Below are 10,311 nucleotides of genomic sequence, written 5' to 3'. Positions count from 1 at the left end.
CAGTCAGTGCTCCATCCCAACCACAGAACCATCTGGTTTCTACCAGAAAGAGGATTAGGTAATGTAGGCGGTGCGCTTATGCTTCACTGTGCTGGAAATCTAGATGATAAACGGCTAGGAAGTCTGCGCGCCTTAGTTGTAATAGTGAGAACGCGAGAGCATTCCATCCCCCCACCCCCCACCCCTACCATTTCAGGTTCCAAAAGCCTCTAGGATTCAAACCCATACTGTGGACATAAGAAACTCTTACCAACTACTTTGACAGTAAACCTCAAACCTGAGGGTGGTAGGGCAGACGTGATGGGGGGTGGGGGGGACCCTGTGCTCGGTTAAGAAGGATATATTTCAAAGGCAGTGAGATGCAGTGAGGAACACTTCCTGTGGAAACTCGGAGCCTTTTTGTATCTCAGGTTTCTTTTTAAAACGAAGCTTGCAGCTCAAAGTTTACGGTTTCATCAAAAGAAGCGTCAAATCCCAAAGGTGAGATAACTCTCACCTAGAGCCCTTGTGTGTTTCTACCCTCCGGCTGGGAACAATCACCTGGGAATGATTCCACCAGGTGGCTTCCAAGGGCCAACCTACTTGGTTGAAATCTGACACTGACAGCGACTCCCTGGGAGCTGCTGCACTTCGCTCAACAGCGAACCAGGAAATGCGCAAACCTCTTTATGTCGGAACACCAGCTGGGCTTCCTGGGAGACACATCCGCCATGGGAAACAGGCTGTGCTGTGGGGGAAACTGGTGAGTAGGGTCGAAAGGTGGAGGGGACCGGCTCCGGTGGGTGGTGGATATGAAACCCTGAGAATCAGAGAGGGCCTGGAGAGACCGTGCCTTCCTCCACCCGCCAGGTCCAGGCTCAAACCCTAGAGCAGTACCTTAGGAGGGCTTAGAAAACATAGTACTCTGTAGAGGGCAGAGTTAGCTGGACTGGCGAACCGGCCTTGATTCTCTCTCCTCCCCTTTCCTTTTCCTGCTATACTTTTCTTTCTTCCTCAGATCATAATAATTGGAGCATCTGATCGCTCTTTACGTGCGCTCACTTATAATCTCGTTGAACAGTCCCAACACTTCTGTGAGTGGTCTTACCGTTGCTCCCATCATAAGCCAGTCAGGAAGCAGAGGCGCAGAGAAGTTAACTCATATGTCGGTCACATGACTAGGAACTTAGCAGGTAAAACAAGATTCCAAGCTAGTCAGCTAGACTTCAGAACCCATACTTTCCTCGCTAGGTAATCACAGAGGCAAGCATGGATTGAGCAACAGGATTTGGACAAATGTTTGTTTGAAATGGCAGAAGTGGGAAGGAGAGTGTCCGTGGGAAATATAGCTTTTATGCTGTTTGCTGTGTGACCTCAGGCAGGCCTGTAATTTCTCTGAGCCCTCACATTTGTAAAATACACAGCGCCTATTGTCTGCAGCATAGGTTTGTTTGTAGAGCAAAGCCAGTAAAAATGAAAAACAAAAATAACAACAAAAAATACCTACTAATAGATTATTTGTGATTTTATAACTTTCCCCCTGGGTGTTCACCACTACTACAAACTCCCAAATATGGTTTTATTCTGTCAGCTGCCTCCTAGCTATATTATTCCATGTCTGGGGCAGAGTTCAAAGATACTTATCTACAAATAAGCATCACGTGTAGAGAGAAAAGTGAGGTACATTGGAAAGCATCTAAAATTTGAAGACAGAATAATGGACTCAAGTCCTGTGCCTGCTAATTCATTTGTCTATTTGGTTATCAAACAAATATTTACGAGCATGTGCTCTGTACCAGGAAATGATAGATGCATAAGGTAGCAATAAAAGGAAATTTGGCTAAGCATGGTGGTGCATGCCTTTGATCCAGAGATTGAGAGGCAGAGACATGTAGTTCTAGGGTAGCTATGGCTACATGGTAAGATCCTGTATCAAAACAAACAAACAAACAAACAAATAAATAAATAGGTCTCTGTCTATATTTGTTTACATATATATTTGTTTACTTTTTGTTTGACTTTTGAGGCAAGTTCTCTCTATGTAGACCCGGAACTCACTTTATAGACCAGGCTGGAATCGAACTCACAGAGATCACCCTGCCTCTGCCTCCCTAGCACTGGGATTAAAGGCAGGCACCACCGCACCTGGCCCTTGTTTAATTTTTTGTTTATTTGGTTGGTTTTTTGTTTTGTTTTGTTTTTTGAGACATGGTTTCTCTGTGTAGCCTTGACTGGCCTGGATCTTGCTCTGTAGACCAGACTGGCCTCGAACTTACAGAGATCTTCCTGTCTCTGCCTCTTAAGTGCTGGCATTAAAGGTGTGTGCCACCACCACCTGGCTTAGTTTGTTATTTTCTATATCTACTAGATTATTTAGTGACTCATCAATATTGATGATTTAGGAAATTTCCTATTTGTAAATAGTTTTTACCTATCCATGGTTCTGTATTAAGATGTGAGAGTGTTACATCAGACAGTATACACATTTATGTTTAAAGATATTTATCCTTATCGCCACTTGCATTCCAAGTTTTATTCTTATGACCCCTGTGGAGGATGGCCCATTTAAATTCTTTTAGTCTAAACTCATTACTCATTCTGTCACCTGTAACCATCAGGTTGTGTCTGGGTTCAGTGCAACATCCAACTTAGGAACAGGCTCTGTGCACTAAAATTGGGTGACTATGGTCATGTTTTCTCTAATTAGCATTCTCTCTGTCCACTTAAGCAGAAACAAGTAGGAAAACAGGAGTGACAAGGGGCAAGGTGTTGTTCCTTACCTGACGACTCTAGCAAGGCAGTTGTAACACAAGACAAGAGATGAAGCAGCTGAAAGGCAGAAGCTGGTTTTCTACCAAACCACTTAGTGTGTAGCTAAAGACCAACTACCTGGTTCTAAGGAAGTTGCCTCAAAACTGAAAATCACTCCAAAACAGAATGTGAAAAACATGTGTGGAAAAAATCCTGGTTCCCCCACCCCACGGGGATTCAGTCAACATGATTTAGATATCTGCACATCTCTCTCTCTCTCTCTCTCTCTCTCTCTCTCTCTCTCTCTCTCTCTCTCCCTTTCATTTCCAAGAGAAGGAAACTTCCTGAGGAGAGGCAAAATCAGACAGACAGGGCTCTAGTGAGATTTGGAAATATACTAGCAAGAATAGGCACCCGGAGTAAGCCTGAAACTATTCACCCTGTTTCCTGAGACAAGTGCTGTTCCCCGGGACATCAGTCATTGACAGTCACGTAGACAGGCAGGCTCCATGAGGACCCCGGGAGCACGGTTGCTGAGTCACCTCCCAAATTCAGTGTTCCCAGTTCTGGAGATGGAGTGCTCCAAAGGGCGTTAAAGGTTAAGCAAAGCATTTCTCACTTCTGTTAACTAAAAACAAGGATGGGACAGCAAGAAGGGTAGCCACTTACTGGAAGAGGGCTTTACAGGACTAGGTAGCCCTGGTTGTCACAGTTCCGAGGACTCCCTGAACTCCCAGGTTACCAAAGACTCCACTCCACCCCCACCCCCAAAAAATAGCACTGAAGATTCAGTTTCTGGATCCAGGAATATATTCCATAATTTGGCAGATTTCCCTTAGCCTCTACTGGGATTAGCTTGATGGACAATCCCAGAATAGCCTTCAAACCAGCAACATCCTTGGCAATAGTGCCTGGTTGCCTAAACCTGTATTTGGGGTTTGGTTATGTCAGTTTTACCATTCTACTTTCCAGAACCGTCCATCTGGGAGACGTGTTGTAGCCTATGCAAGTACTTTCAGGATGACCCTGCACAGAGCAAATCTGTGGGGTGATGGGACAATGTTGTCCAAGATTGTGAAGGAGAGACTGCAGAGCAACTGGGATGGGGGAGAACATGCAGAACTCTTGTACATGGGTGATCTGTTTTTCTACACAGGAGCTGCCCATCAGCTTTCCAGAAGAAAAATAAAACAGGTAATAGGGGAGAGGGTATTGAGACCAAGGGAAATCAGAGAAGACAGTAAAACCAACATCTTTGGAGAAGGCAAAGAAAAGAGACATGACATTGGATAAGACAAAGGGAGGTGATATAACAAAAAGAATCTTTAGAGTTTATTGGGTCCAAGGCTAGCTCCGAACCTATGGACTTTGCCTTTCCCATTACTTCAGTGTGGCAGAGTCAGTTGCTCATGCTTTCATTTGTCCACAAAATACAATTGAGCTCTTGTATTGTAGGTGACCCACTCTGTGGGTTCCCAATGAGGAAGAGAAACCCAGGGGAAGGTTCCAAGGTGTCAGCTCTGGAAGAGCTGAAAGTCAACTGTGAGAGGCAGATTCATGTAAATACATAATTATAATATTATCTACTCATGCTATAACAGAATACAGAGGAAGCACTGATGCCGTGGGAATAATGTCAAGTTCACCAGTCAGTAGAAGAGGGTGCCAGCAGAGGCAGAGGAGTTAGCTCTTGCAAATTTTGGGGGAGAAATAAATGGTTTGATTGAAAGTGGCCCACTGGTGTGGCTGAGCACGTACTACATTTTCGTAGTAGCCTGTTCCCAGGTACACTGTAGATTTCCCAAGGCAGAGGAAATAGCTTACTCATCCTTATCTCCCCAGAGTATGGCCCAGAGCCTAGCACAGTATGAGCTCTGGCTGTTGAGCAAGGAGGATGGAAGACAGGACAGCCAGGTAGAGAACGGGCCAGGTAGTCTATCCGGGAAAGAGTCTGGGTGTGGGTTAGTAGAAGTGAAAGAAGGAGGAATGCGGACAGAGAGATTCGCTAGAAGCGCACTTCAATAGTTTATCTAATAGACATTTGAAGAGGGCAGTCTTAGTAGAGACGGGGAAGAGAGAATGAGTTTAAGTTGGCTTTCTTCCCCCACAGGGAGCCAAGCAAGACCCACATTGAGCGTATTGAAGCAGCAACAGCAGCAGCTGTGGCAGAACAGCTCAAAGGTAACGTCAGGCCTCTGTTCCCTCTCAGGCCACACCCACTCAGATGTGGGATCCCAGGGCTCAGTTTTTTCACCCTCAGACAGAGTCCTTGCAACCATCTGTAGAAATTGCTGTGTCAGTCTGGGAAGATGGTTCAGCATATAAGCCACTTACGTGCAAGCCTGCCTATCTGCGTTCGGATCTCCAGAACCCACATAAAAGCCAGAGGCAGCAGCAGAAGTTTCTATGATCCCAGCGGTTCTCTACTGGGAGATGGGAAGCAGAGACAAGGGAATCAATCACTAGACATTCTCCAGACAGCTAGCCTGGCGTATGCAGCACTGAACAAGAAAGACCCTGCCTCAAAGAAGATGGAATGCAGGGACCCTCTCCTGAGGTTGTCTTCATCCTTTACATATATGTGTGTGTGCGTGCACACACACACACACACACACACACACACACACACACACACATACACGTATGGTGTGGGAAACTCATACTGTGTTACCTGGCCTCCCAAAGGACTAAAGTAAAGGGACCTTGGTCTCACCCACTCTGCATGGGAGGTGAGGGGCAAACCAAGCCAAGAGCCTCTCTTAATTCTGTTGACTTCCCCCAGGACTGTGGAACAGCAGGACCAATGTATGAGCAAGTGTTACACCGGCCTGTATCTCAAAAGAAAAGTTCAGACTCCACATCGGAGGAGAGCCACTTGCATTATGCGGACATTCACGTGCTCAGCCAGATGCAGCCGTACTCTAGCAAGCAGGTGAAACACCGACATGTAGACACCGCTACAGAGTACGCCACTCTCCGCTTCCCTCAGGCCACACCGCGGTACGACAGCAACCACGGAACCCTGGTGTGAGCCCTTGGAAGGAAGTACTGGTTTCCACAATTTTACAGTTCTGTGGGGGACAGTCTACTGTTTTTCGAGAACAGGGGTGTTGGCCGTTTTTCAATCTCAAAGAACACCAGAACATGGGAAATTAGGGGTCCCTCTACTCTCTTCACTATGAATCTTTTGGTTTGCCACTGTTATTGTGGAGTTGTGGTAAGGCTAGGCCGGATGAGTGCCAAAAAAAAAAATATTTAAGTGTGTAAAACAGTCGTCCTTTGACCCCTAACATTATTTGAACTCTCAAATGCAACAAGAACCCTGTATGCACATTGGCAGTTTCTGGTAGGAATTATTTAACGATATTTGGGTTTTTTGTTCATTTGCTACGCAGCTGAGGATGGCCTTGAAATCCTGATCTATTCATTCCACTCTCTTACCCCCAGTCCTGGACTGCAGACATGTGGCTACTAAGCTCAGCTATTCACATCCTCTTTACACACCTTTACTCCAAAATCGCAGAGGAAGCTCTCTGGGAGAGCTCTCTGAGCCTTTGCACACAGGCCCGGGGACTGCTGTGGACAATTAACCTAGTAGCTGGGTCAAGGGCTCCAGACCTCAGCACAGAGATGGGAACAGGGACTGATTCTAAAGCCTTCTCCAACCACGATCCGCAAGGACTTCAAATTGCGCGCACTAACAGCCTGGAGAAGCCAGTCTGGAGAAACTCTACTTGCAGGATTGTTAGCGCTCGTCTAAGGAACCGTTAGGATCAATAAATAAATAATACGAAGAACGGGCTGAGTGATTGTCCCTGGGGCCAGGTTTTGCAACGTGTCCCAGCCCACATTGTGGAAGGGTCCAGCCAATGGAGATGCCCGCACACCCTCTAGTCAGCTATTGGGATTCGGCTCGGCGAACAGAGGGCAAGCTCCCATTGGCTGAAAGCGGAAAGTGGGTGGGACCAAATGAGCGGGTGGAAACATGCAGACGTCAGGCCTAGCGAGGAGGCTGGCACGGGGTGTGGTCTAGACTCTAGAAGGCGGGGCCAGAATGGTAGGGGCGGGTTCTTGGTCTACTGGAGGCGGGGCCTACAAAACAGTAGGCAGACCAAGGCTTGCACTGGCTGGCTCTTGTCCCAGGCAAGCAGGCCCGACCTAAGCAAACCTCCGTGTCTCCATGGCAGCAGAAACGCGCAGCTCAGAAGACTTGTCCGCCAGCCCGGAAGATGCCAAGCCAAACGGGCCGGTAATTTAAGAGGTAGGTGTCGAAAAGTGGTGGGTAGCTGAGAAATATTATCACCTGTTGATTATCCAGATCGGAAGTAGGGACACAAAGGGGGCGAGGTGCGGGGGGTGGGGTAGGGGAGGGTGGCAGGAGTTTTGGGGTCTGAGCGCTCTCTGAACCCCGAAGTCTTAGTGTATAGTTCTGCTTCAGACTTCAGAGCTTGGAGATGAGCTGTAGTTCACTTCCCTTTTTTAACCCATCGTACCTCTCTCCCAAAATACACCTGTTGGTTCGTTAAGAGGATGATTCCCTGAAGATGAGTATTGACAAGGGAATTACAGCGCTCACACACGCACACACGCGCGCACGTTTAGTGTTGATAGTATCCGTTTTGTAGAGAGTTTATGCGAATTTACAACGTTGTAAAATTACATACAATTCAGCCGTCCCGTCATCGTCATTATCACCACCACCGACACAGAAATTGTCAGGCTTGTTCACAGACACAGACCCAGTTTGTAAGTGGGTTCCAAAGACGTGGGCTGGAAGACTGCTTTCACTGCAAACTGGTGGAGCAACTCCCTCGCTTGTTTTCTATGTGTTGTCTAGGTGTAAACAATATAACCGTTTCTAAGGGTTCTAAACAATGGGGATCAAATACAATGCTGTAGGTAGCATTATGTAAACATAAAATTCTGCAGACAAATTCTGACTTAGAATTATAAATGCTTGACTGGAGAGATGCCTCAGAGGTTAAGAGAACTGGCTGCCCTTCCAGAAGCCTTGAGTTCAATTCCTAACAACCACTTGGCAGCTCACGATCATTTATAGTGGGACCTGATGCCCTCTTCTGGCATAAAGTGGTCCATGCAGATAGAGCACTCACATAAAATAAATGAATAAATTAAAAAGAAAAGAGTTATAAATGCTAAACCAGGTGTGGCATGTTCACCTGTGATCTCACCTCTTGAAGAGTGGAGACAGGAATTCAAACTCATTCTCTATTTCTATATTCTCTGTTCTATCTTTCTATCTCTATATTTATATAATTTCTATTACAAAGAAAATTGGAGGCCAGCCTGGGTTATATGGATCCCTTTCTCAACCTTCCATCTTCCACCTCAATTTATATGCTGTCTGTGGGGGTTAAAAGTTCTAAGTATAAAGAATACGTTTCTGAAGAATGAAATGCGTGTCGGGAGCAGATCACCTGGTATTTCTTCTGCTATCTGAAGATATCCTATGGATTTTTTGACAAGTGTAGGAAAGATGGGGGGGGGGCAAGAAAGCATCCTTCTTATTTCTGTGAAAACCTAGATTAAAATTGTTTTAAAATGTCACTGAAGGACTCGAGAGATGGCTCGGCTGTCAAGAGTGGTTACTGCTCTTGCAGGGGATCTGTGCTTGGTTCCCAACAGCCAAGCTCACAACCTCCAGTAATTCCAGCTCCAGGGGACCCAGCCCCACTTCTGGCCTCTGCAGTCACCATCTCCATCCCTCCTACACACAACACATAAGAGAAAACCCAGCTGAGAAGACCCTGTTGTGGTTAATAACTTAGCTGCTCCTTGGGGTCCTAAGTCTTATACTTCAAGATGAGTTAAGTTGGGACCTGACTCCTCCTAGGTTAATTTAGCTTGTGAAGTTTTTCCTTCTCCTATGTATTTTCACTTATCATCTTTTCCGATTTTAAGGTGGCCCTGAATCAGCTCTTCTAGGGACGCTGAAGATGGGGACGCAGGTGGTTGTGAGAGTCTGTAATCCCGCGATGCCTGGCGCGCCCTCTGTAAGTTCTGGCGTATTGTCAGGAGTGTGATGACCCTACAGAAGTGTCAGTGCTGCTCCACAGGATGTAGAGCCGAGAACAAGATATTCGCCTTCCTTTTCTGCTCCTCCTTCTTGTAGGAATTCTAGCTCACTTTAGCATCAATTCATTACTTTTTTCCTGAAGTTAGTAAATCCAGGTAAAGGTTGAGAAACTCTAGCTGCTAGTCAGTATAAATGCATTGCTTAAAGTTTGTTCAAATGTGTCAATTACCCAGCATTTGAGAAACATTTCAGAGTATGATTAAAAAATTTAAAACTAACCCAGAAGTCGCCCACCCAAAAGTGAACTGTGAATATTCTAGGTTATATTCTTCTAGTGCTTTCATCTATGCAAATGTCTTCCATGAGATCATATTATATACGAACTTCGATGTTGTTGACTTTGCTATGTATATATTTGTCTTTCATTTTTATTATTTCATTATTTTACTTTATGTGTGTGAATGTTTTGCCTCTGCGTATGTCTATACATCACATGCTTAGCGTTGACAGAGGCCAGAGGAGGTGTTCAATCCCCTGGAACTGGAGTTGCAGACAGTTGAGAGCTGGCCTGTGGGTGGTGGGAATCAACCCTGGGTCCTCTAGCAGAGCAAACAGTGCTCTTAACAGCTGAGGCATCTCCAACTCCTACTAGATTGACTTCTGAAGTCAGAGTTTTGCTATGTATCCAGGTCTGGCATTAAAATCACTGTGTTAAAATTAAATTAAAATCACAGGCTGGCCTCAAACACGAGGCACTCCTCCTGCCTCAGCCTTTGGAGTTCTGAAATCACAAGTATGCACTACAAAGCCTAGATGGGCTATAATCGTCTTGACCATTTATCAGTCCCTTGTTGTTGGACTTCTAAATCTCTCCACCACTCACATTGAAAATAACCAACTTGACAGCCAGAGAGGTGGCTCCGCGGTTAAGAGCCCTGACTACTTTTGCAGAGGACTTGGGTTTGAATCCCAGCACCCACCCAGGAGCCCACAGATACCTGTGACTCTAGTTCCAGGGGATCTGATGCCCTCTTCTGACCTCTGTGAGGACCAAGAACACATGTAGTGAACAGACACACGCAGGAAAAAAAATTACATATTTAAAAAAGAAAATAAGCAACTTAAGAATATTTGAAAAGATAGGAACTGTTTTTCACCCATGAATTAGTATTTTATTTCCGTCCCTTTATTATGTATAACAATACAATTTACATATTAAATAACATTCTAGTAGAATGAGTTGATATATTTTCATCAAAGACTTTGTATTTAATTTTTGACGTAAATGTGTGTGATTGTGCCTGTGAGGGGTGCTGGAAACCGAGTGGAATTCTGACCGCTTACAATGGCAGCCTTCTTAACCTTTGAGCCATCTCTCCAGCCCAGATAAGTTTTCTTTTTTTGTGGTTTTTTTTGGGGGGGGTTGTTTCGGTTTTTGTTTTGTTCTGTTTCTGGTTTTGCTTTTTTGAGACAGGGTTTCTCTATGTAGCCCTGGCTGTGCTAGAACTAGCTCTGTAGACCAGGATGGCCTCAAACTCACAGAG

General features: G+C 45.5%; 2 protein-coding genes across 4 annotated transcripts in view; both read left to right on the top strand.

Annotated features, from left to right (window-relative positions):
• Positions 1 to 371: 371 nt before the first annotated feature.
• C4H11orf52 (chromosome 4 C11orf52 homolog) lies at positions 372 to 6,527 on the top strand. 2 transcript variants are annotated; one of them, XM_048417285.3, is made up of 4 exons: positions 372 to 742; positions 3,887 to 3,924; positions 4,841 to 4,911; positions 5,513 to 6,527. In XM_048417285.3, the coding sequence occupies exons 1-4, from the start codon at positions 669 to 671 to the stop codon at positions 5,759 to 5,761; spliced, it is 432 nt and encodes a 143-aa protein (XP_048273242.3). In that variant the 5' UTR covers positions 372 to 668; the 3' UTR covers positions 5,762 to 6,527. The 2 variants fall into 2 exon arrangements, with proteins under 2 accessions (XP_048273242.3, XP_085544860.2); XM_085688734.2 differs by lacking the exon at positions 372 to 742 and adding an exon at positions 1,139 to 1,230.
• A 293-nt stretch (positions 6,528 to 6,820) lies between these two features.
• Dixdc1 (DIX domain containing 1) overlaps positions 6,821 to 10,311 on the top strand; it is an 86,570-nt gene continuing 83,079 nt past the window's right edge. Inside the window, exons 1-2 of one of the 2 annotated variants that reach the window (XM_085688731.2) lie at positions 6,821 to 6,991; positions 8,653 to 8,744. In XM_085688731.2, the coding sequence (XP_085544857.2) occupies positions 8,688 to 8,744 (57 nt within the window). In that variant the 5' untranslated portion in view covers positions 6,821 to 6,991; positions 8,653 to 8,687. The remainder of the gene's footprint in view (positions 6,992 to 8,652; positions 8,745 to 10,311) is intronic. The other variant, XM_048417270.3, reaches the window with a different exon arrangement.

This window comes from Myodes glareolus, chromosome 4 (assembly GCF_982192425.1).
Source record: "Myodes glareolus chromosome 4, mMyoGla1.1, whole genome shotgun sequence".
Classification (NCBI taxonomy): Eukaryota; Metazoa; Chordata; class Mammalia; order Rodentia; family Cricetidae; genus Myodes; species Myodes glareolus.
This window is presented reverse-complemented; position numbering and strand designations above follow the sequence as displayed.

Coding starts and splice junctions, on each gene's coding strand:
- C4H11orf52 (XM_085688734.2), top strand. CDS start 1,154: ATGACTAGGAACTTAGCAGGTAAAACAAGATTCCAAGCTAGTCAGCTA. Junction 3,925..4,840: donor CCAGAAGAAAAATAAAACAG/GTAATAGGGGAG, acceptor CTTCCCCCACAG/GGAGCCAAGCAAGACCCACA. Junction 4,912..5,512: donor TGTGGCAGAACAGCTCAAAG/GTAACGTCAGGC, acceptor GACTTCCCCCAG/GACTGTGGAACAGCAGGACC.